We start from the raw sequence: 26,599 nt of genomic DNA on the forward strand, positions 1-26,599 counted from the left end.
ACCTCAGCAAATAAATAGCTGTACACGAATAGCACACATGAATAGTTGCACTTTATTTCAGGACATCCCCCAGTAGCGGCAGGAATTAGTCGTTACAAACATTAGGTCACAAATGGAATATCAAGCAGTGACATAGTGCAGTGATCTTCACGTTAGTGACCAGAGCAGCACGTGTGGGCAGTTCCTATGATGGTGGTTAAGGTTGGGGTAGAAACTATCTCAAACACAGATTTTTTTTTTCCTTAAGTGTGCCATTCTTTGAATTAACTCTGGTAACGTGGGAAAAGAAGGGACCCAGACCCCTTTCTGGGTCTCTAAGTGCTCCAGAAGAAGAGCTCAGACCTGCACAAAAGATGCATTTCACGTGGGTGAGTGCAGCACTTCCTCAAGTAAAACTTACTTGTTATGTGACAGAAAGTACGGCCAAGTACCCAAATGTAATCTCCTCTCCAGCCAGTGAGCACACTGTGAAGTTTAACTGTGCCAAACACAGCCCAAAGCTGCCTGCTGCACCCAAAACACTGCACGGGTGAGGGTTTGTACCCTCCTGGGGTGCAACACTGCTCATTTGTTGTTTGTTTGTTTGGTTTTTTTTTTGCTTAAACATGGGGAACCTATTGCTTCACGGGGCCTTAGTGCTCCCTGGCGCCAGGCGGCAGCAAGTAAAGACCTGTTCCCAGCTGCCATCCCTGCAAAAAAAACCATCTTGACCTGGTCCAGTGCCCGTCTGGGTGTGTAACTCCAGCATAGAGGCAGAAAAGGACCCAGTGATGGAGCCCTGAACGTTTCTACACTGTTACTGCTCGGTGCGTACAATCGACAGCTGAACAGCCAAACCCAGAAATGGCAAGAAAAGCAAAAACTCAAAGAGCAAGTTCTCGAGTGTCGTGAGCAAGGAAAGTGAAAATAAGGGGATTAAACCTAACACTGTACTACAGCAACAACCAAGGGACACTTGTCCACCTTTCTAAAGCAACTGCTGCTCCTCTGCCTGGCTAAAGAAGCCAAAACAGCCAAAGAAACAAGAAAGGCAGAGGGAAGGCTCATGTTTGCATTTGAAATAACCAATCACATCGCTACCCCTTCCCCGCGCAGCCAAGGTGCAACCACAGCTTGTTAAATGCCACCGGAGGCCTTGCTGAAATGTGGGTCACCCAAGGAAGAGGTGCTGGGGCTTTGCCCTTCCTCCGTGAGAGGAACCGTTCAAGGGCAGAGCTACACCTGTCACAGCACCCAAGGGTCCCCTGGCCATCTAAGGCCACTTGGCGTGAGCCCACTGACATGGGTCAGTCATTTAAACCTCATCAGGGAAAAAATCTCAGGGAAGCTGGGGGTCCGGCTGCGGAGAGGGGCAGAGCCCTTGGTCCTCCTGAGGTAGATACGGCAGCGGGCAGGAGGTTTGGCAGGCGAAGAGACCTCAGGTGGTGGTGGGGACAAGCCCAGCGCTTTCCAGCCTTGCAGGCTGGGGCTTCAAAGCCCCATCACTCTATTGCTGCTTTTCAACCAGGGAAGTCTCTTCTCTCCTCCTTTGATATACTTGGCCTTTGTTCGAAGCTGATGCAAGGGAAAAACAAGTGCGTGATGTGTGAATCCTCACCACTCAGCACACAAGTGGGTTTGCTCAGTGGGACTCTACCTGCTCAGCAGAGCACAGTGACAGAGCAGCTACACCAAGGTGACCGTTTCCACACATATCCTGCGCTTTGGACTCAGAAGGGATCCAGCTCCCCTGCAGAAAAGGCTCCGTTGGAAGCTCTGAAGCTCTCCCAGCTGCCAGAACAGGGTCTGTGCAAGATATCTGCAGGAGCTCTGGGGATGGGAAAGGTTACAGAAGAACAGCGGAGTTTCAAGCCCTGTCCGTGCTCAGGGCATCAGGAGTGAGCAGGAAGGGAGCCAAGCACCTTGTACTCCCCTGGGTCAGCTCCTGTGCACAAAGCCTCCAGAGAACATGCCCAGAGCCAGCGTGACGGGTTCCCAGAGCCAGCTGACAGTTCCTCAGCTTGTCCCTGCTCAGGCACCGCACCAAGGCCCCGTCGGGCCAAGAAAATGAACACAGGAAAAGATAAACCCAACGCATGGGAAGCAACCTGGGGCAGATGCCCTACGGTAATTCAGAGCAAAGCCCTCGGGGAGGGCAGCAGGACCCAAGTCCTTCCTGCCTGAAGCTGGTTCCCAGCACACAGACACACACACAAGCCCACCCTACACTCAGGCTTTGAGCCCAAAGGGAATGAAGGGATCCCTGACCTACATCCCAAACCACACTGAGCGCAGTAGGGATACTGGAAGCACTGGGGGAACTCACCCAAACTTCACCTGCACCATACACCACGCAACAAACCCAGGGTGACACTGCCCTGCTTCATGATCCTTTCGCTGATTCAGCCACTTGCTGTGCCAGAAAGAAAGAAAGAAAAAACCCAAACCAACCAACTATCCTGGAAAAGTTATTTTCCAAAACATGCCTCGCTCCCATAGACCTGGGTTTCATCCACTAAATGAACAAACAAAAAGCCAGAGTATATAAGCAAATAAGGCCTAGCCTAGTTCCCAGAGCGTGTGCAACCTGAGAGCTTCTGGCTCTTGACACAAGCTTTTCGAAGAGGGAACCCTCTCCTTGAGGGGACAGGAGGGAGAGTGAGCTACAGCTGCCTTCAGGAACAGAAAACAGGAGAGGGGGAGTGAGAAAGAACAATGGAACGAAAACAAATCCTCTCCCTCCTGGTACAACTGCAACAGAAGGTTATTTCTACACAATCAAGGGATGCTGTTCCCACCAGGATGTCCTTGCTAGGTCTATCCGCCCAGAAGGACCAAGAAACACAAATCTCCAAACCACGTGTCACTTGTACGACCTCCACATACACCCCCTCATTAAACAGCCTCCCGGCCAGGCCTGGGCAGCAGCACCCGCCTTTGCCAGGGACAGACACCATCATCTTCCTGCATGTTCCTTCATACAATGGCACAAAAGAACAAAAACAGCTTCGCAGGAACATTCACTTCCTTCTTTTTTTGTTTCATTTTATGATTATTCTTTTTTATCTTTTTTTCTTTTTTTTTTTTTTTTTTTAATACACAATGTTTCTTCTGGAAGGAAAACTCCCCAGAACTTCACATCCTTAAGGCGTCACGAGTTTACTAGTCAAGATCCACCGGACAGCTTATTTCACAGACCTCCTCCTTCTCTCTTCTCTCCCTTCAGAGCCATGTGGCCGTCTGGGCTCTAAGTGGAGTGCAGGGGGATGACGAATTTGCAACCAAAGGGCGAGTGGTAGTTTATTCCCACTTCTTGAAAGACCTTCTGGGGAATGCCAATGTCACAGAGGTACACACGCCCTGCCCGCTCGCCCAGGGGCAGGGGGAGACCCAGGGCCAGCGACCACTTGGCGTCGATGCCCTGCTCCATTTCACTGATCGGAGGGTCTATGCTGAGGACGGGTGCCCGGTTCTGGTTAGCCCAGTCCACGACTGCTTTGTACCAAGGCTGATCTCTCAAAAAGGCATTTTCATGACAATCCAGGCAATTGATCACTAGGTCAACAGGGGTATCTGGGAGATCTGAAAGAAACAAAAACACTGCTGAGCACCGAGGACCAGCCTGAAACCACAAACTAAGGCTCAGTGCCTTCCCTCCTTGCACTGCCAGCAGATATTTCATTTCTTTTTCCCCCTAGCACTCTCAGTCTCACTGCATACAAGCTGACCTTGCCTGTTGTTATTGCTGTCCTTCTGCAAAACACACTGTCACCAATATTTAAAAGCTCTTTAGCACTCTGGAGAACACTCACAGTCTCTCAGTACAAAATCTGATCAAGTGTTCAGCACCTGAGCAGCCCCAGATGCTGCTGCTGAGCTGGCTCACCAGCCCAGGGAAGAACTGGTGTTCTCTCTCCACTATAAAAGGATCATTTGCTATTCTACAAGGTGAAAAACAGGTCTGTTTTTCTGGAATCTGCCAGCTATCTCTGCTATGGAAAGGCAGCCTGTGTGCTGCACTGCTGCCTGCCCCACCGAGCTCCGTGGGGCTCGCTGCACTCACCTGCTCTGTACTGCAAAGTCCTCGGTGCAAAGTATTTTATAATCTTTGATAACAGGCAAGTAGCTCAGCCAGCACAGCAGAGCCCCCTCTAGCCCCCATAACACAAAACACTGTGCAGCGCCCTAATTCCCAGCTTTGTTTCTCCCAAGAAGTTTAAATGAAACAGGTTTGAAGATGACAAACAGAAGCCAGCTCTCTCCCAGATGCTGGAGCATCAGCTGATGATTCCAGGGTGCACTAAAAGATGTGAATTTTGACAGCTGCTGGGACCAGTTCAGCAAAGCCGGCTGCTCTGTCTGAAGCAGCAGCTGGACACTCATTTACTTGCGGTTTCGATACGCTGAACAAGGCAGGCCCTTATCCTCAGAGAGCGGCTGCTCTGACTCAGATCCATACAGCAGCTTTTCTGTATCTGTTCATACAGGAAACATCTGTACCAGCACAAGTGCTCCACTGTTGAACCTCTCGAGTGTTCTGTCCCACCAGCCACCTGCCTGTGGTAGTGCCACTAGATGGTGCCACCAAACCGGGCAAGCGCTGGGGAGCTAAGCAGCGCAGGTCGGTGGAAAGCAGAGCTGCCCCTTGCTCGCTTACCTTTAACGCTGGACACTTGCTGGCCTTGCGTCTTGCTGAAGAGGTTCAGCTCGTTGGTGATGGATTCCAGCATCTTGACAAAGTTGGGCAGGAAAAGGATGACATGGACATCATGGTTGGAGAGGTGTCGGCCGCAGCTGATCCCCTGGGCCCCCTTCACGTGGGGGCCACACAGCAGGGCTACCGTAGGCCGCTGATGCACGTTCTTCGGGTTTAGCCTAAAACACAGACAAAAAGGGGCTTAATAAACCCAAGAACCTGTTACCTTCTTCCTGTAAGAGGGAAAATAAGAAAAAAAAATCTCTAAAATGCAAATTTTCAGGTGTTTTGCAAATCTTCCGTTGCCTCTGAGAAGGAACCCACATCCTTTTGCAGCGCTGACGCTAGAGAGCTGCTCTGCTTGCAGGTTCCCACCAGGCTTCCTTGCACCCGCAGCAGAGAGCACAGGTCTCGCTCTATCCTGGTTCAGCACACAGCCAACTTGGACTTTCAAAGCAGGGGGTATTTTCACTTCTCATGCAGCATGGCTGAAGCCAGTGCAATTCCGCTTTTAGGACGCATTTTTCTCTGCCCCTCTGATTTTAGAAGAAAGCTAAATATGCAGCCTTAAAAATATGGGGTGAGTTACCCCGTCAGCAGAGCCACAGTTAAAAAGAAGAACGAAAAATACTTTCTACTCCTTAAGCCTCATCAACTGCAAAATAAAGTGGATTTACTTAAATGTCTTGCAAGCCATCAAGGGTGGCGTACAGTCAGATTTTCAGCTGATAGGTTCAGTGCTGCGTGGTGTGTTGTCATTTACTGCTCTCAATCAAACGATCAGGTCCTGGACTGCAGGTAGGTACTGCTGCATAAACAGATGGATATCTGTAAGGGCTCACCCTCCATCTCAAGAGCAAATCATTTGGAGCATCTATCAACAACATAAAAATACACATGCAATTGTCTGCCTGCATCAACAGCTATGGTAAGTGCAGGCACAGAGCGGACCTCTTCAAAAAAGTCAGCGCATATATTCATGCAAAGAGCAGTAAGTGCACTCCAAACCTGCTCAGACACTGAGCCTCCAAAAGAGCAGGATATTCTCAGTTTAGGTGTAGAAAGGTAATTCAGCATTGTGGAAAGCTAAGCAGCACTTTGTTTTCATGAGCTGACTTTTGGTTTTATTGACATCATAAAACTGTACCACATAAAAACAACAAAGGAAAGATTTACTTATTTGCTAAAAGGAGCAGCTCATCAGAAATTCTGAAACAGTTTAATCTGCAAAGCTCAGTTCCCTGAAAAAAATGCCCAGTAAGAAGAGAGAAAAATCTCAGCTCTGTTTTGTCTTTGACCCAAGAGGCACTTCTGCTTCTGGGATGCAGAAGCCAAAGAGAAGCCCTTAGTAAGCCATTCATCCACGTTGGTATGTTCAGCCAGTTCTTTTCCAGAGAGGCTAGAGTTGGAAAAAAAAGCAGTGTGAACATGGAAACCTTCTCTAAGTTTTCCTCCTGCTTCAGGAGCCTGAGCCTCACACTTCTCGTCACGATTATTTGGGAACACGCTGACGCATGAGCTACAAACACAGGTCTGCACGGTGTTGGGATGAGTTTTCTCTTTGAGAGGCAGCGAAGGCAGAGAGGTGACAGCTGAGGGACTAGCAAAGTGGCAGCAGGCATCCACATTATACTGACTTCAAAAGTAACCTCTCAGCCTTTTACCTCACCCCCACTTAGCAGAACAAGATAAGTCAAGCTCTGCTGAGTGGGGGCAAACCCCCAGCACAGGAATAGGGCACAGCTTTACCTGTTGGGTCCTCCGAGGAGGCTCAGGGCCATCTGACTCGCACACACTCCCGTCATCTCCAGCCTGCGCTCCAGAGTCAGCCCGTGCTTCTCAGCAACCGAGAGCAGCTTCTTGTGAAGCTCGTAAGAGACGCTTGGAACAACCAGCCCGGAGTCTAGGGTTCAAAGAGAGGCTATCATCAGAGATTCTTTCAGAATGCCATGGACTGGTAGAGTTTTATACGATAGCACTTAGAAACAATGACAGTGAAAAGGCTGGTTAGCTGTTACCAAGGGTCTGCTGGGTTAACCCAGTAATTCAGGTTCCTTCTGAGCCCCCCAAATGAATCCAGCCAGATCATTCTGAGTGAAGCAGTGACAGCTAAACACAACTGCTGGGCTTGAAATAATGGACATTTCCACAAAAATTCAGCAGCCAGCTGGCAATTTTAGCAACATGTGGACTGAGAAGACTTCTTTGATTTAGAGAATGAATATTAAGATCTTCCGTAACGGTCTCCAGGCCACCAGTACTTTAACCCACACCTATATGAGTGTTCTTAATCTCTGTGAAACTCAGAAGAGAAGCTGTGAACCAGATATTCCCACAAAAAAAAACCCTGGATGCATTACACTTCCTGACATTGGACACCTGTCCCAACCTTCCAGCCCCTAATCCACATATCATAGCAAAACAAGACATCCCACATTTACAGGGTAGGTGTCCCTACCACCTGAGCTGAAGGGCTGGCTGCAGGCACAAAAGCTGCACCACGATACACTGAAGCAGCAGGGGAATGTTACAGCTGAAAGAATAAAGTCAGCAAAAAAAAAATACTTCCCAGACATTTTTGACAGCCTGGTCTGCGAGCCAGGAAATGCTCCAGCATGTGGATCAAGGGAAAACAAACAAGAGAGGTTTTGTTAAGTGCTGAGACCAGTGCCTGCAGTAGGCAGCAATACGAGCCTTCCTGCTCGCTTCGATAGCAAAGCTGCCTGGAATCAGCAGGTAAGAGAAGCACAAACCTGAATAAACCATTCTGGCCAATTTGTTATACGTTCATTCTCCAAGCAGGCCAGGCTGGCACTGCCTTCACAGAAATAAACCCTGCAGTAACACACGTAAACTCTCCTACAAATAAATACAGAGGATTTCTTGCCACCAAAATGCAGCTTAGTCTGAAGTGAGCTCCAGCAATTTTTTGACATTGTTTTGAATTGTGGAGGACAAGAAAACTGAAAAGAATTTCTCATGGTATATGGAGAAAGAAGTGCAAAACATCAGTGAGAGGGGAGAAAACTGCTGCAGCAGCCAGCTGCATATCCCTGAATATCTTCAGCCACAGAAATCAGCCTCTTCATCCCAGCTTTTTTCCAAAATAATTCTGATATCCATGCCCCTTCTTCTCTTGAAACATCCTCCCCCATCGTTCACAAGCACCGCTCCCAGCTAAACCAGCAATCCCAGCAGAGTCCAGCTGTACAAGGCCCTGGGAATTTACTGGGAAATACACTTAGCTCCTGCTCTGCAGGACAGGGAGATGACACCTTCACACTCCCATCAGCTGCTCTGCCGCTGAGCTCGGGGTGACGGCGGCCAGCAGGGTGCTGAGGGCAGCCCAGCGCCCAGCAGCACGGCAGGACTAGGATCGCCCGCGCTAATGGGAAAGAGTCATGGGAACGTGACACGGCCCAGCGAAAACGCTCTGCAGCAATACGAGCTCAAAGGGGAACAGCTGCAGCGTACGCATCCGCTCGGAGAGGAAACCTCGCAGGCTCGGGCTCTTCTGCAGGCAAAAACCAGAGCAAGAACTAGGTGCAACGAGCAAGTGCCACATTCAAATGAGCAAAGCAGCGTGTATTTTGATTGTGAGGAATTATTTGTGCTGCCGTATTTCCCCAGGGTGCCCCGCTCACAAACCGCTAAGTCGAGTTACAGCGGAAACGGCAGGTTTTGCACATCTTGAGGTTTTCAGAGTCAAACTGGAGGTATTCCTGCACGGTAACAGTAAAATGTTGTGGAGAGCAGATCCTGCTGAATCCTTCTAGCCTTTATTTCTGAACTCACCGGCTAGTGCTTTGCCGATACAGAGGGCCCAAACGTGTTCACACACTTGACCTTGCATGCTAACTGCCAATTAAGCTCTCACCGCTAATAGTCTTTCATTAGATGCAGCACACATGCGAGCGTGCACATTATCAAAGTCCTTTCTGCGTCCTGATAGCAGCCGATGAACGTTTGGAATCATAAGTCACTAATAATCCTAAACCCGCCCCACTAGTCACGCACCTGCCCTGCGTTCACACACCCTCTCAGCCTCTGGAGTCACGCAAGGCTCAGCTCTGCCCCTTGCCCATTCATATTTTTGTAACTTCATCAGGTCTTGCTTTTTCAAGCTTGAGGAAGGACGTGGAATGAGTGACCTGAGGTCAGGATCTCTGCAGTTTGACAGCACGCAGCTTCCACTAACCTGAACCAGGGGGCTCCCAAACTGTGGGTTTGCTCCTTCCAAACTGCAGGGCCACAAATTCCCAGCTTAAATTTTGCACAAACTCCCCAGTCTATATTCGTACCTGTCCAATTTTGCACAACCGTCACCAGTGGCTTCTCTGTAACCATTTACAACCACATCCCCCAGACCAAGAGCTTTTGCAAGCCCGCATTTACCATCACCTAGATGCAACCCAGTGCCCAGTGAGTTAACGCAAAGCGGGTTACTGGGAGGCATGAGATGAACTTGCATTTTGCATGCCAGTGCTACACTTTGTCCTAATTGCTCCCTCTCAAGAGCAGGCTTAAATGCCAAGTGAACTTCCCTTCTTCGCACTCACGCAAGGTCCAACCAGTCAGACTGGCTTATCAAAACCAGGCCGAGGGAGTTAAATAAACTCTGGCAGAAAGTGTAAACCCACAAACAATAACACTACTGCAACAAACCTGAACTCCTGCCAACTTTAATTATGTTTGGGTTGGACAGTGCATCTTTATTGTTTGGTAATGAAGGTAATAAAATAAATTAGCTCAGGCCTTTTAATATTAAATAAATGTATTTTACAGCTGCCTGGAAAAGAAAAAGGCAGATCCAGACTAAACAGTTTCGTGACACGCAGAGTATTGCTGAAGCCTGATTAGACACGAAGTATTCTCTGTTTATGAGGCACACTCTGTCCTGGGCACCGTGACTGCGACCAAGTTATCTCCTTGAGCTTCACTGTGCAATGTTACACGTATACTGGGTGGATTAAAACGCTCTTTGCCTGCTGAAGGACTGAGCTAACTCTGCAGAAGTTAACAAAATAAAGAGTTTTTTTCCCCAGAGCAACATTGCTATCGGAAGTGTGAATGCCTCCTGTGCCTTCAGTTGCAGGGGAAAAAAAGAGTGGGTTGCTCTTAGACTAGATCAAGTGTGTAAGCCCCATCTTTACTATTTTAGGTTTTTGGGTTTTTTTTACAATGTACTATTCCTCTCTAGCTGCTAAAATAAACACATGGAAGCTGCAGGAATGGAGGAGGTGGAACTAGACTTAGGATCTCCTGACAGCTGTACGTAAAGCCATCCGCTTTCTCCTTTCACTCCAGGTTGCAGAGCCACACAGCTCGTGGTCTAAGATTCAGCTACATGAAGTGGGTGTAACACAATTACTTGTCCCACAAACGTCAATTATTTTCTCCACAACCTTAAGGGCTTGATTTGCCTTTTTCTTTAATCATCGTTATTTTTAATTAAGACAAATTCTGTGGGAGATCTGGCTGATGTTGGCATGTCAGCCTCTCCCAGCATTAGTGCACAATTCACTCTGGCTGAGCAAAAAACTGTCCAAGGGACAAAGAGACTTTGCCCCATGACCACTTTGTTTTCTGCTGCGGTTGGATACAGTGAACTTAATTTGCACTCAACTCAGAGATCCCAGAAACACTTCACACATTCAATATACACAATCGCTGTAAGGCAGCCATCCATAGACTGAAGAGCTAAAAGCTAGAGAGCAGAGAAGTCAGTCAAGGACATGGCATACCAAAAAAAGAGCCAAAATGTCAGCATCATCCTCACAGAACAGACTCAGCCTTAGTTTTGTAGTCCGACCATAGCACCCAAGCTCTGCTTGCTACATTGATTTACTTCTACGCACAAATTTTCTTTTGCTATCTCCTTCCTGTGGGGGGAAAAAAGCTTTCTTGAAGGACAGCCTTGAAGTCTGGCTAGGGGGAACACAGAGAAATATCAACACTTAGTCCCATTTTTTTGGAGCACAGTCCTGCTTTCACTTAACAAACGGCTATTTCAAATTTCTACACCAGCTGAGTTTGAAAAATCCCACTTATTTTCCAGAAGAGACACTGGGATGGAAACAGCATATTTTCTACACTAACAGCATTAATGAGAAGAGAACCTGCTTTGGACAAAGCCTTACTAGTCTCTCGGGGAAAGAAGTACATCCCTTACCTACGTGGCATACAGCTCTCCTCTTTACTCATCTTGGTGTCCTCATAAAGACACTTTCTTGGCAGAAACAAAGTGAAGAGGAAAGGAGAGTTGAACTGAAAAAAAACAGAACAAGTTGGAGAGCCTAGTGTTCTTGTGATTATATTAGAGTCACTGATGACAAACTGAGACATTCCATCCTACTGCAAACTCCTCTGAGCTCAACATAACTGCACAACGTTGGCTTTGCAGCTACTACTGCAAGATCTGATCCCAAACCACCGTGCTGTTCAAACACAGATCGTTGCAATGATGACAGCCAACAGAAGAAACAGAGAGAGACCCGTGCCAACATCCCATTTTCTAGCTAGACAGCTCTGCAAGCAGAGAAAGACAGCTTACACCTTAGGAAAAGAACAGGCCTTTCCAGAGAAGCAGATTTGGGTTAAAGTTACACTTGCCCTTTCAAGCATCAAGTAACAGTAGAGACCCACATCAACAGTAGCCAGCCCAAAAGAGTAAAGACTAACTAAATATTTGGGAGAGATTCATACATGGAGCCCCAGGGATGGACTCAGCTCAGTTGTGATCAAAGACCTGGAAAACTCTATTAGCTTCAAGTTTTGGGTTTTGTTTGGAACAGATCTCTACCTTCATTCCCTGCTGGCTTCTAAAACACACGCTACTACACCTACATGACGGACTGGCTCCATGAAATTAGCTCTCAGAAAAGCATCCCAGTGGACTGAAATGTTTATCAAGCTTTGTGTATATCCTACACAGATCAACCTATTTTAGTCAGCAATAACAACACAGACTAGCAGCCCTGTAGGTTAGTCTTTTGGAGAATCAGCATCAGCGGTTCGCTGGTTTTTACTACTGCACAATCCTGGTTATTTCCTAGCTCCATGGAAACATCACATAAGAGAGCATGCAAGGATTCACAGACTTCTTCCTCTCCCACAGTGACAAGAGCTACATTTTAGCTCACTGTCAATCACCAGTGTCACTTTGTTTGTGCTATTATGGCAGACAGAATAATTATTCTATCAGCCAGAGCTCTTCCAAGACAATCACTTTCAAGATCAACCTAGGGGAAAAAAAAATACGAAGTACTTTATTTCTACTATAACTATGAAGTGCTTTTTGCAAGTAGAGATCCCCTTGGGAGTCCAGAGACAACTCTGTAGGGAGAATTCAGAAGCAGAAAGACAATTCCTGCCACAGATATATCCAAAATCACAGCTTTTGGGGCTATCGGCACTCTCATTTAATTTCAGCAGCTGCTGCTCTTTAAGCCACTACAAGAGTCAGGCTGCCTACAGCTTAGTGTCTTCCTTCCAGTTGCTAAACAAAAGAAATCAGGATTCTTTTTTCAAGTGACAGTTCATCATTACTCGGAGCACACTGAATATCTTTCTGTCCCTCCAAGGGCCAACTCGCTATGAAAAGTCCTAGACTGAATGCCAGAAACAGCAGGCGAGTTACAACTGTTTACAAGAGCTTTTGCTAGATAGCCAGTAGCATTTCCTAAGCAAAAATAAACTTCCTCAGTGGACACAAAAGAAGTCACTTTCTGTGGGAAAAACATCTAGAGAGAGGCAGCACTGGGACATTTTTATCATCATTCACAGGACTGTGAATTTGCCCTGCTCAGCACAGGCGATGGGGAACTGTTATTGTCAGTCCTCTGCCCGTTGTGTGACACGGCAGCTTTTCTTCCAAACAAATCCAGAATTCTGTACAGGAGACTAATCACCCAACAGTAACTAATGAGGCCAGAGAGACCCTGCAACTACAGAGGGGAGTCGTTTGCCACCCTCCCTGTGCAGGCTTGCCAAGAGCAAAACAAGAAAACAGCAGTCCTTTCACCGGGCTGCTCCCTTCAGCACACTGCGAACCGGGAGCCAAGAGTTCCCGTAGCAAAGGACGATGGACTTTAGCAAAACATGATTTCATTTGCATCCCCTGCATTTACTTATTGATGCTTGTTGCTTATTGCATGTCAAGAGTTTTCCTCCCAGAACTGTTCTGCTAGAATACCGTATCGGCCATCCTTCTTAAATTGGCAGCTAACAGTAGGTTAGCTTTTGTTTCAGACTAGACATACATAGAGGCCCTGTCTCCCCTCAAACAAACCAGCTGGAAGATGAATTCACAAAGTATTAACAGCAAATTTAAAAAAACAAAGTAAATCACATAAGAAAATGAAGTGCTTATTCACACATGCAATCGGTGGAGCTTCTTGCCACAGGACACTGTAGAGATGTTGAAGGCTCAAAGATTTAAAGAGCAATAGGTTAAATTAAGCAGAAGAAAAAAAAAACAAACCTCATCAAAAGGTCTTAATATTAAACAATCACTTCTGCTTCAGGAAGTTTTAAAACTGTGAAAGACAAAGCACTCAGGGGAAAGTCTCACTGCGTGTTTACTCTGTTCTTTTACTTTTCCTGAAGTACTCTTGGAAACACAATACTGAGCCGGCCCAGTTCTGATAAGATGCGGTACATTTTTATCTCATTCGAGAGGAGGAACAGATCAACAGGAGAATGGATGACACAAATGGAAAACCAAGGCATCGTTGTATTGCAGAATCATTTAAAAAACGACCTTTTTTAAAACTGAAAAGCAGCAAATCATTGCAAATGAATCAGCTTCCTTCTCTGAAGTGTTTCACGCCTCAGATGTTGTTTCTGGGCAGAGAAAGAATGACAGATCCAAGACCTGACCACACTTCTGCTCGGTGCTCAGACCACTGGGATTTTAGCTCTTTAGTGTCTCTCTACAAAAAGATCTGAAGTTTGTTTTTATTCTGATGTGGAAATGTGCCTGGCATGCCCATTTTCCTATATTTTGCAAGTGCTAGAAACCATGCAAACCAAACCACGAGGCTAAAGTTCCAGGGAATTTGCGCCCAAGTGTAGCATAAAGTACACCTGCTCCACTTCATAGTGTGCATACGTATGGAAATAAAATGATTCCTTATAGTAAAATCTATTGGCACACAGAACTGGCTTGTGGTGAAACCACCATTACTTGGCGCTTGGCCAAAACAATATCAGAAACACACAATATCTCCTGCCTTTTACCAAAAAAGCACCAGTTACAACATGCTACCACGTACTGGAATCCTAAGACCACCCCTTTCTCTCAAGAGCCAGCAGTCAAGTCCACGCAGGTTCGTCATGCTACTGAAATCAAAGCAAGGATTCAAATGGTTCCTATTCAGTTTCCATTCTTGCTACCCAACCATAAGTTTGGTTCCCTACTGCACAAAAACTTACCTTCTTGCCCTATCCGAATATTTTTTATCTCAGAACTATTGCAAATAAAGGTTGTATGTAGATACAAGACACAGATCCAATCTTACGTAAACGGATGCCCTTGCTTGTACCACATTAAGCTGGTAGACATCCCATAGGGAAAAAAAAAAAAAGTCCACCACACGTGCCCCAAAAAAGCAGCAGAGTTTGCATCCTTATCAGTAAGGGATGTGGCATACCCGTGCAGAATTCTTTGTTAGCGTTCTGGGGTACAACAATCCTTCTGTAGACTATGGGCTCCGATTCCAAGATGTTCTCGTCGTGCCGATAACGAGCTGGTTTCTCATTTGGTGTCCCCCGGGAACGAGTGCCGCTCCTTCTCTCATAAGTTTCAATCTCTTCAAAAACAGCTGCCTTGTCAAAAAGGGCCAGATTCCCTTCAAAATCAAAATCTGTGTCTGGGATTTCATCAATGTCATCTCCAAAGCACTCGTCATCTTTGCTCTTCATTTGCCCATTTTTCAGGCCACTCTTCTTTGGAGTCACTTGGTTTGGATGACGGCTACTAGATGACCCTAAACAAAGATAAAAGTAAGTTGAAAGTGTGTCGTAAATGGAAACAGCCACGTTTGCTCATACACTTTCTCAGCAAATTTTGTAAGAGAGGGAAGCTTTTGTTTGCAGTCTGCTGACTCAAGGGATGCTCGCTTCCCAAAGAAGCTGCAGACCTCATCTTTGGCATTACTCATGCTATGATAAGCTAACGGAAAATAGAACAGGAGCATTGGGAGAGAGACTTTCAGGGACTTTCCACTAGCAAGGTTAGAAAAACAAACTTGATAACAGTAGCAATTAAGTGTTTCTCCATGTTTTATTTAATTCAAGATATTGTTTCATTAGTGATAAGCTAATAAGCAAGCCATGATGTAGGACAGTTTTCCTCCTATACTGAGCTCATGTTCACACAGGCATGTGGCCCAAGACCTTCTATGGAATTTCCCTAAGTTTCAGCAGCTACTGTAGGTGGTTTCTTCCATAACAGGCTGGCTCCCTGTTAATAAGCTTTAAGGGAGAACTTAAAAACCTGAATAAAAAGCATTTGTTTTTCCTCACACTTGCTATCCATAGGTACACATTTCTGTACTGATATGAAGTCGTTTTCCTTATTCTTATTGCTCTACTCATTTGTCATTTTGCATGTTTAAATACACTTCTTTCCAATCACAAGTAATCATGAAAGCCCAGTTTCTCTGGAGAGTGATGAAAAGTCTCTTCAGTCCCAGCTTAAGGCTAGAGATCAAGGAGTGATACAAACCCATGTGCAATTACAAGGTCACCATATCCCTCTACTTCCTTATTTCTTACATTATTATTCAGGTCACCCATAAAAACTCAGGTCCAGACAACATTAATCTGTTTGTTCTACCCATTGTTAAATTTGCAATTCCTAGAAAATATTTCAGGTCAATTCCAGCAATCACAGGTATCGCCTACAGTGTCCAACAGATGGCGTAAGAGTTATCACATCAAAACTACCTGCTCTACTAAAATATTTCTCATAGATAATCACCTTTGTGGGTAATTTATACAAATGAGTTTGACAGAACCCAGTTGGTAACACAGAAACAAATCACCACCAAATTACCACCACGATGTGTGCCCTTTATATTCCCCCTCCATAAATGAAAAAGCAGCATTTTTTTGTCTTTACCCATTATTGCAAATCGGTGAGAGGAGACAGGAAGAATGTCAAGAATACTTAGAAAACATCCCCAAAAGATTTGCCATAGGCACAAGCCTCATGGCCTTCTGTAAAGTTACTTGTCACCTTCAGAAGTGCAGACAAATCCAGCTTGGTCTTGGCAAATCCCTTCTCCTCCCTGCCTGGAAAAGCTTATTTGTAAACTAGGGTCAAACTGGTCAAACAGCCACAACCTCGCTAACAAACCTGAGGTGTGACTTCCCACGTCTCCAAGACTGAAGATCCGTGTGCCAATTTCGACCAAATTAATAAACAGAACTCCTCTCTGCAGCACTCTGTAGCTCGATCACACAACCTAAAATCACAGCCGTTAGCTCTACAACAACCTTATGATTACCTGAAGCCTTTACAGAAAACACTATAAAACCAGACCAGAGCAGAGAGCTCTTTCCTGGAAGATACAGGCTGGCTCACCTGGAGTTCTCAGATGCTGACAAAGGACTTTGTAAACTTTGACAAACTTGTTTAACAGCATGATGTTCACCTAGCACCAAGTCTAATTTATGCCATGCTGAAAGATGGTTTGCTAAGGATATGTACTTGGTTTTATTCTCAATTAGGAATGCATTGTCTCAGCAAGGATTTCCCCCCATTTATTTTTCCCATATTTTATTTAGACAGTGTGTCACCTGTTTTTTCTAGAGAACTGTTTAAGTGACTAACCTGAAAACATTCCCAGCTCTTTGAAATGGTCAGCAGCTGCTTCTCTGGAGCCCTGTCTTAAGTACTTGAGCAAACAAAACAGACCTGAATATCCTAAAACACTCCCTGGCAAAGCCACCGCACCTCCAGTCTCCCATTACGCCATAATTCACAAGTCCAGCAATAGCACAGTAGCACACAAGAAGTCAGAGTCCAGTATTTCCCACCTTGAAAAGCAGGGAATAAGACCCCGAATCTTCAAGGCTTTGTGGAATCATCAAGCAAACCCCCCCCACAATAACAGTTTTCCTAATGTGAGCAGTTTGCTGTTCTGGTGGGTTTTTTGTTTTAAACCTAAGCTTGAGTGGTGTAGTTATACTAGTTTCAAAACAGTTTTGCCCAACAAGCACTGCAGAGACTGAAAATATCAACTCTCCTCAGCTTTATCACCTGGCCTAATGAAAGATGTTGGCTTTTCACTTTCTCTTCCAACACCATTATAGCTACAGCGCTGCTATGTTAAATAAAATAGCGTAAAGAATATCTACAAAGTATCTACAAAGTCAGACAGCTAACAGCGTGTCTCGCAGCAACACAGCTACCCAGCCTACTGAATTTACTCTAACCTTATTGCATCATGAAAATCCACTGACCGCAGCATAGAGCCACTTACCTCTCCGAAACAGTGGTATCAGTACAACAGCCAGCATGAAATATTTACTCTGTGCATCCTGGAGCAAGCGAAACTAGTCACACAGCGGTCAGCCTCACCACACTTTGACAATACTCTCTATTTATAGAGTCTCTATTTATAATAATTTGAAATTTCTACTAACTACAGCAAGTAGTTCATTTTCAGACACAGTGATTTTCAAGCTGCTGGAGACATCTAGGAGTTTTTATAAACAACTGGGTGAGAACAGACTACTGTGATACACCTTTTGCCAAGAAGCCCCTGAAGGGCAGGTAGCAGAATTCAAGAATTGCTGGTGATAAATCACAATTTAGGAGAGAGAATGGTAAGTCTCTGCAAGGAGAATTCCAGTATACAAGCTGTGACCATTTACATGTGCAGTTTTGAGAGAAAGGAAAAGCTTTTTACTAATGCACAACTTCCACATTTGGCATATAAATCACTCCAAAGTTACACACAACTTGGCATGGAGCTGGCAACTGCCACTGCTGACAGGGGAATCGCACCCAGCGCTGTTATCAGCTGCACAAGAGATGCAAACCCAGCCCAACACAACAGGCCTAATTCTCCAAACATTCACAAACTCCAGGTCAACGAAACAGCCAAGGGACTCTGAGAGTTCAGATGGAGCCTACGCTGAACAGAGTGGCAAAGCAAACCTGCTTCTTGTCTCAACATCAAGTTTCATGGCAACTCCATTTGTTCCTGTTACCCAACAAGAGTTTTTACACTCGGTCCCAGTTTCTTCTGCAAACAACTCTACTCAGCTGACCTGAAAAGCAAACTGTGGGGATAGATGCATCGATGGGCACTGGATTCAGGGGAGAGAAGCAGCTGATGTGAGCAGTGTGTAAATGCTGACAGAATCAAAAGCTGCACTAGAAAAGCTGGGAGAACAATGGCTGGAAAGCCGCCCAAGCTCCCCTGTAGACACAATGAATGTGGGCCAAGCCCATACCTCATCAAAACGAGCCGTGCCAGCGTGGTGGTGGGCAGCTCTCTAATCCATACTGATGGGTGCCAACTCAAATATTGCTGACCCACACAACCGGCTGTGTTTCCACCGACTGTGTAACAACCTCAGAACAGGAGTTGCATGAAACATGGCAGAGGCCTCCAACGAGCTTTGAGCAAAGTTGTGCAGTGCTCCTCCTCAAGTATCGCCATCTGAACAGGGAAGATGATGGGTAGCTGATGCCGTTCAGAATAAGAAGGGGAAAAGCCTAAAAAGAGGGCAAGAGGAGGGAAAATTCAAGCAGAAGAAAGTGAGATAAGGGTAACAGGAGACATGTCCACTGCCTTCCAGGGCACTCCTGGGACACATCGTTGCCTGAAAGCTGCTTTTCACAGCTGTACTTGCTTCCACAGCCTGATCCACACAGCTACAGAAATCCAGACCTTCTAGCCCAGCTCCTTTTGAAACACAACTTCCAGTGTCTCTGCCCTGTGTGCGCACAAGTGAAGTTTACTAAGGAGAACAGCACATGGCTCCCTGTCAAGCTGACAGCCTGAAGCTGCACAGAAAAGCACCTCCCTCAAAAGATAAACAATACTTCCCAGGCTTTTTTTGTTTCTCAGGAAAAATAAAAAAAAACAACAACCAACTTTTATGTACAGCACACAAGCAAATGTGAAGTCTCTAGAGAGCTGGCCGCCTTCCTGCGAGATCCCTGTGGGAGCTTTTGCCGCCAGCCCTGGCACGAAGGAGCCCGGTGCCAGCACAGCCCAGAAGCCATTGTGAAACCTGTGTTGATATCTGCTGTTTATTGATTCCCATCACACAAGAACTCTGAAGTGGGAACTTCGTCCCTGACTTAGCACGCTAAAGGGCATCAGGAGGTCAACTTGCAGCTGTACTAAACCAGATGTGACTTAAGTTCCAGATGACATCTCAGCTTTTTCTTCTCCAGACGCTTGTACCCACCATCTCTATAGAGCCAGGACCTCTTTTGTCCCCCCCCCTGTGAGATTCACACATCATTTCACCTCCTCTCCAATCACACACATTTTAGGGGGTAAGAGTTCACTTTTCTACTTCATTTATCCTAAAATGAATCTAAGCTAGCAATAATCTACATCTAGCACCACGCTCAATTTGCTTCAAAGTTTGTAAAATAAAATCTGACCTGCCGTTGTACTTATGTAAAACCAACACAAGCTATTTGCGGGCTGAAGCAGTTTGAAGCCTCACTGCTCACCCCAGCTCTACTAGATGCTGGTAAAACAGCGTTAAAGCGAGATAATCCTCCTACAAGTTCCAGCCAGCCAGAATGAAGCAAAGCAGAAGTTACTCTGGACATTTAGGTAGCTAATGTTGAAGTTTCAAAGCTTTCCTAAAACCAACCAAAGTAACATATTCAAACAATTTAATTAAATTTAGGAAGAGTCAAAGAAAAAATAATAAAAAAAAAAAAATAAAACAACCTGAAGGAACCACAACTCTCTCCCTACAGCAAGTACCACAGTGTTTAGGCCTGGGTAGAAGCAAAACACTCAAAACCAAACAGGTTTGAAGACAGTCACGAAGGAATGCGCGCCTCCCCCTCCACATCGTTCTGGCCTTCCTCCTCCCATCAACCCTGTTTGGCAATAATTTAAAACAACAACAAAAAAAGTGAATATAGAAAGAGTTAGAACCCTTTCAGAAAATAACACAGCTGATGGTGGGAGGGAAGACTTGAGAGGTCCAGAAACTTCTCCACAAAAATACAGCTTTGAATCTCCCTGTTTAACAGTCCTTGCCCACCTTGGGTTTGTTTCTTTTCTAAACACAAAAGTAAGGAGAAAAAAAATGAAGTAATGGAAATATGCTGGACAGATACTGATGCTTCAATGATTAAGTCATGGAAATATGTTGGATGTATACTGATGCATGATGAAGATCTGGAAAGGAGTATAGCCCAGGGGGATTTGAGAAAAAAACAAAAACATACCCAATTTTGGCACAGTGTGAGAGCTGGCTGAAGATTTTTTGAACAGAAACAAAAATAATGGATGTTTGACTATGAGATGCGCTGATTGTATCTTTACATCATCCTCATTAGAGCCCACTAGTTTGTATTTTTAACAACACAGCAAATAACATAACATCACCCTAAAAGTACGTACAAATACTATGGCTTTAAATAGAAAAACTTTATGATATTGCAATTTGTTTCCAGTTCCATTTAGAGGAAAAATGGAAGCTGGCAATTGGGCAATTTGCAAATAGGAAAGATAATAGGAATGAGGAAATTATTCAGTTCTACGTTTCTGAACATTTGATGCTGGTGAAGCAGAATAATACACAGGGTGGGACCAAGAATATCTCCACTTCGATAATTAAATGTGAATATTCACTTTAACAAAAAATTCTTGAAGAACTATTTGCTTTTTACATAAATAGGTGTCAAGCACACTTCTCTCAGAAATGTTGCAGTAAAGAAAACACCAGTATGTTGCTCTTTGCATGCTCAAGATTATGAATAAGACTGCCTCATTATCTAACCATTACAGATTTAAAGATAAGTGCCAGACATTTGGAAGATCTATTCTCATAATACTTTGAGGCACTGCATGAGAAGTCTCTTTCCTCACAATTTATCCTCCTCTTCTCCAGACCTTCAGGTGGCAATACAAGCACAAAAGCAAATAAAAAAAAGTTTCCCGCATTGTTTGAAATGTCCTTGCTGCAGAAGGGTAGATGTGGCAGTGCTTAACCAGGTACGTAAATAGGAAAGTTTGCAGGATAACACATATACTCACAAGAATTGTGTCGACGGCGGAAGCCTTTGGATTGAGTCAGTGTCTCCACGTGTCGATCCATGTAGCTCTTGGAGCACTGCTGCTGCGGAGAGATGATAATATCCTGACTCTTCATGTCTGTTCTCCTTGGGATATTCTGTGGGGCGCTGCTGGAGATGGGCTTCTTTAACACTTTTCCAGTGCCATTCTGACTGGGACCCACTTGGCAACCAACACCGGGGATGCCCATTTCTGTCTGCTGCAGCTCGCCACATTGTCTGCTCTCCCCTGGCCCTGGGATCTCCAGAATTTTCAGCTCAGTAATGTCACCTGCCCTAAAAACAGGAAAAGGAAACCAGACGTTTAGGAATTTAGTATTTGAGGTATCTTCACAAAGCACAATCCCTAGAGAAAAACATTGTACCGTTCATTTTTTCTGACACCATTATCCACAGAAACAAGAAAAAAGAAATCTTAATACTGAAACACAGAGGATATTTTCACAGACATCAAAATAGTCAACTGAATCTTCAAAATAACAACTCAAGTATTTCTATCCTGCACCTGGATTGTGTTTGAAAGGTTCTGTTCCTAGATGAAACAGGAATCAGTCAAGCAGAAAACTGAATCAACCGGCACAGACCTTTGCAGAAATCTGCATTAATTTAGCAGTTTCTAGATAATATAATTAATCTCAGCCTGGAGGCAACTATTACTTTTAATCCATTTCTATGCTCAGTCAAGGATGGCACTTCCTTTTTCCTCAGAAAAAGGATAAAGAAAACTAATACAGCACCGAGCATGAGCCAAAAGGAAACAAAGAAGTGGTTACACAGGCCTCCACTTGCACTGATTGCAAGAAATAAATCAGATATTAGGGCATTCTACTATAAATTTAATAAGCATTTTTCCAGCTGGGATATAAAAGTATCAAGAGCTTGCTGCAGACTTCCACACATCTCCTGGAAGAATATGGTCATTGTCTTTTCCACTCACTTTCTTCAGAATCCAAGAAGAAAAAATTACAAATATTGATTTCAATGAATCCATCTTATTTAAAAATCAGTGACTCAGAATCTTAACTACTGTAATCTGTCAGGTAATGGGAAAATGTCCAGCCATGAGTGACTCTTATTCTTTTTAAGCACAGTGTTACCAAGAGCTGGTGGGAAACAATTCATGGGAGCTACGATATTGCTGCGTTGATTCAGCTTTTTGGTTGTAAACTCCCTCCTGTCTACACAGAGAAAGAACATAGCAGGAGACAGAGGAGATGGAGTTGGATTTAATAACTGCACTTAATTTAACTGCATTGAGGCAAGAATTTTAATTGATCTAGCATTCTTGCTTTCTCTTCTGTCACGCTTTAATTACATATTCCAGGCTGAAGGTAAACCTTTAAGAGAATATGCCAGCCCTCTCAACTACTTGAAAACTGAACAACAGAATGTATATACACTATATTTTATATATATACATATATATATACACACACACAAACAGCCTCACCTACAAATAACCTCCAAGTATGAGCTACACAACTTCCAACAAGAGAATCACAGAGCCAAAAAATAACTTCCTGCCCAAAAACTCCCAGAAACAGCACTTATCCAAAGATGCTCAGTAGCAGTTCAGAGATTGAAGGCAAAGAGCCCATTTCTGGGGTAAAACAAACCCAAAACATCCAAAGCACCAAACAGACCTTGCCTGGAAAAAGGCAGGAGGACAAACAAGACAGTCACTAACCTGAAGGTGACTTCTGGCACGAGGCACTTGACCCCATTGTGGAAGGGCCGTGTCAGGGAGATGGTCTGGCTGACCTGATCCACAGCGGACACTCGGCCTTGGTAGACTCCCAAGCTTTCTCCACAATTAATTGACACGATGCTCCCCAGCCAGTCTGTAGCCATATTTCCAGCCCACAATTGCTGTGAAGAGACACAGGCCTGGCTGTGACAAGATGTAGCAAGTGACAACCTGAATCAGCATCAACGGCATCCCCCGGCCCACAACCCTGGCGCCCACCCAGGCTCCGGCTTTGTCAGCTTCTCTCTTTGGTGTGAGGTGGAAATAACATCCACACAGGCACCCGGGATCACAGAGAGCGTGTAAATCCTTGGACAGGGCTTTGTCTGTACGATTGTTTGTAACGCAGATCACTGTTTGCATCATTAAGAAGAATTTTCTAACTGAATTCAAGAATAACAGCTTCCAACAGCCACATTTACTATTTAGTTCTGCCTGCGGACATTCTCCCTGTTATTCCAAACAGGGAATTTACCTTCACTTCTTTTTTTTAAATTTTGGCACACAAATGGAAAGGCTGCTTGTGAATAATCAGCAGTGAGAAGACTGAGCTCTGCCCATACAAATAAAAAACAACACCTATAAAGGAACAGACACAGAGGAGGGGAAAAAGAATCAACACTGGAGTCCAAGACAAAAGCCTTCATGTTCTCCAGGAGCATTAGCATTACTGCCACAATTAGATAAATGAAAAAAGAAAGTTGTTCTCTCCAGCATCAAATTCTACCAGAATACACGGGGGAAAACACACTTTGTTTAGTTAGTTGCTCAGTCCCATGTAATTCCCTCAGTTTTGACACTTGACTGAACTCGTATCAGCACACTTTGAAGCAGCTAAGCACATCTTTTGATCTGAGATTTCTTCCTCCAGACAAAGAACAGAGGAAGATGACAGGCTCACTAACATCACGGTAGCGCAAAAGAGCCGACAAGCTCATAAATGAAAATTACCAGCGTACATATTTGCTTTTCATGCTGTAATCACCAGTAAAAGGGAGAAGGTTTGATATTTACTGTAAGGAACGAAAGGACAGAAACCACAGGAGATAAGCCAGGAAGATTAACATCAACATATAAACCACATTTCTGTGAGAGTAATTTTAATTCAAGCCTTTCCTGTGCGGAGCTTCTTGGAAAAAAATGCAAGGAAAAAAAAAATGGAAATAACATGCTGCCAGAAAACACTCACTTCCCCCAACTTTCAGGGGACTGAAAACAGGGGATGCTTCAAAGGGAAGAAACTGCTAAATTTGGTCACTAAGCTGTTAATTCTTCAGGAACAGCCTCCTCTCTTTTCTGTTTCTGCATATTTATATTAACCCAATATAACAATGTTTGGATGCCAAGATGATAGCTGATAAAAAGCACTTTCCAAACACAGATAACACGCCCCCAAGTATTTGCAGTAAAACTAAAATTTTATTTCCTTTCATGCTTTTTGTATCTCTTTGAAAACAAGGAAAAAAAAGTTCAGTATATGTCACCATCTTAAAAGGATCATTTTCAAAAATAACGGTCCCCTTTTACCAAGAAAAAACCCCATAAAATCTATGTTTGTGCGCAAACGCAAACCAAAACAAGGGAAAAACATCTCAAAGGATCTCATCCTACTACTTTATGTGCAAATCCTTTAGAAGAGGGAATGACCTACACACGCAGTGAATGATTTACTTCATCGCACGTGACAAACCTGAGCACATTTGTTTACATACACCTGGAAAGTCAAACCTCAAGTCTAATTCTCTGTCTTACACTCCAAGTTTTTGTCATACAACTTTGATTTATGAGGAAAGCAGCCACCGAGCCCACCCGCTCTATAAATGAGAGACAAGCTGGCATGGGACACGGGCTCCCGGGAGAGCTGGAGCAGGGTGGGCTGCCTCCAGCTTGATCCCCATAGGAGTATATATACCCCCCATAGGGAAACACGGGGCCCTATAAAGAAACAAATACCCCCACAGGGAAACAGGGGCCTCCCCGCCCGCGTGGACCCCCGCAGGAGGCGGCCTGCCGAGGCTCGGAGCCCGGGGAGGGAGGCGCCCGGCCCAGCCTCCGCAGGCCCTCTCCTTCCCAGCTGCTCCCCGGTCTCGTCACGACGGCCCCGGGTAGGCCGAGGAGGGCCCGACGCCACAGCCGCGCCTCACGGGAGGGCCGGGCGAGGCCCAACCACCCTGTCAGAGCCTCGGCTCGCCCCGACCCGCTCTCGCCGACCCCCCCCGGGGCGAGGGGCGGGAGGGGGGGGGGTCGCCCCGTCTCACCTGCACCCGCCGCTCGCTCCCGCCTCACCGCGGCCCCTCCGCCTCAGCGACGCTCAGCGCTCCGTCACTTCCTGCCCCGCGGCCCGCCTGGGAGCGGCGCTCCAGCCAGCGGCAGGCCACCATAGAGAGGCGCGGAGGAGTTGACGCTTGGCGCATGCGCAGTACCGCGGCTGGAGGTACTGGAGCGGCGTGAGCGGGTACCGAGGTCCGGTGCCGCCGGTGTCACCGGCGGCGGGGCCGGTACTGCTGGCACACGTCCTGCCTCATACCCACCGCATCACCTCCGGCACAGCTGTAGTGCTGCTGCCGTGCGTCCTTGTCATGGCTCCATCACCCCCGTCACCGCGGCCACCTGTCCTCCATCACCTGTCACATCGCTGTGACCTCCGGAACTTCTCTATCACACCTCCATTACACCTCCATCACGTCTGTCACCCCTCCATCACCTCTGTCACATCTCCGTGACCTCCATCACTTCTCCATCGCACCTCCATCACCTCTGTCAGATCTCTGTGAGCTCCATTACTCCTCCATCACCTCCATCACACTTCCATCACCTCGGTCACTCCTCCATCACCTCCGTCACACCCCTGCCACCTCCTTCACACCTCCATCAGCTCTGTCACTCTTCCATCGCACCTCCGTCACCTCTGTTACACGTCTGTTACCTCCATCACACCCTTGTCACCTCCCCATCAACTCACCGGCAGTGACACAGACACTCTCATCTCCCTCTCTCTCCTCAGCTCCGTTAAAATCTGCTTCTCCCCTCTCCAAAGCCAGAAGCTGTTTTGCTCGTTACCGGGAGGAAGGAGTGGGTGGGGTGGCGGATCCGTGCGGCCGCTGACCTTCCCGGCTGGCTCTGCTGGGGACGCCAATTAAAAACCAAATCATTACAACAGTGGCCAGTAACAATACTGCAAAGGTGAGCGAGGTCACGGTGGGAGGCTCTTCCAGCCTTTCCACAGCACAGGCACACAATTAAAAATAACCCCGTGGTATTATACAATGGACAGCAATTTATGGATGAGCATTAAAAAAGATGCTGAGTTATTCATCTGTCCTTTATGTTCCAGTGATGGATAGAGTCAAATATTAACCTTTCTGTGCTTATTTTGTTTTTATCCCTGTGTGGGGCAAGGGTAGTTCACACCACAGAGCATCCCAGAGCAGGGATTTGGGGACAACCACACTTTTCAGCAGGAGACTGAATTTTGCCCAGATTCCTAACATTATAGCCCCATTTGATGGCTTGGGTAAATATTTGTGCCCTGTGAAAAGGTGAAAAAGGAACAGTCTCCTACCCCCTGAGCTAGAAACCCCAGAGGGCTGACCCCGCAGGGATGTCGCCTCAGCTAAACACAGACCCCAATTTTCAATAAACTCTTTTATTATTTGCGTGGCAATTTCATGTTTATTGCCTTTTTTAAAAGGAAGTTAGGCAAAGCCTCAGAAAGAATTGTGCTCTGAGCTGGGGAAACGAAGCATCTCCCTGTGGATCGATTCCCTGAGCATTGTAAAATACTGGTTTTGAGCTATTAATTCATTTTTTTCAGGGATAGAAGGGCTACTCCTGATTTTTAGTGAGATCCTGAACTGAACCAGAGCTTGGCTTTGGCTCTCCA

General features: G+C 45.7%; 1 protein-coding gene across 2 annotated transcripts; it reads right to left on the minus strand.

Annotated features, from left to right (window-relative positions):
* Positions 1–31: 31 nt before the first annotated feature.
* EDC3 (enhancer of mRNA decapping 3) lies at positions 32–25,046 on the minus strand. 2 transcript variants are annotated; one of them, XM_082060843.1, is made up of 7 exons: positions 24,975–25,046; positions 22,657–22,838; positions 20,932–21,245; positions 14,329–14,664; positions 6,425–6,578; positions 4,637–4,854; positions 32–3,561 (listed from the first exon to the last, which is right to left on the minus strand). In XM_082060843.1, the coding sequence occupies exons 2-7, from the start codon at positions 22,818–22,820 to the stop codon at positions 3,227–3,229; spliced, it is 1,521 nt and encodes a 506-aa protein (XP_081916969.1). In that variant the 5' UTR covers positions 22,821–22,838; positions 24,975–25,046; the 3' UTR covers positions 32–3,226. The 2 variants fall into 2 exon arrangements, with proteins under 2 accessions (XP_081916969.1, XP_081916968.1); XM_082060842.1 differs by lacking the exon at positions 24,975–25,046 and having other exon boundaries at positions 22,657–22,854.
* Positions 25,047–26,599: the final 1,553 nt, after the last annotated feature.

The sequence above is a fragment of the Streptopelia decaocto genome (assembly GCF_964273445.1).
Source record: "Streptopelia decaocto genome assembly, chromosome: 9".
Taxonomy (NCBI): Eukaryota; Metazoa; Chordata; class Aves; order Columbiformes; family Columbidae; genus Streptopelia; species Streptopelia decaocto.

What these genes read in the sequence shown, in the direction of transcription:
- EDC3 (XM_082060843.1), bottom strand. Translation starts at nt 22,820, where the DNA reads ATGGCTACAGACTGGCTGGGGAGCATCGTGTCAATTAATTGTGGAGAA. An exon ending in GTGCCAGAAGTCACCTTCAG is followed by an intron (nt 21,246 to 22,656) that starts GTTAGTGACTGT and finishes TCCTGTTTTTAG; the next exon opens with GGCAGGTGACATTACTGAGC. An exon ending in CTCCTCGGAGGACCCAACAG is followed by an intron (nt 4,855 to 6,424) that starts GTAAAGCTGTGC and finishes TCTGTGTTTTAG; the next exon opens with GCTAAACCCGAAGAACGTGC.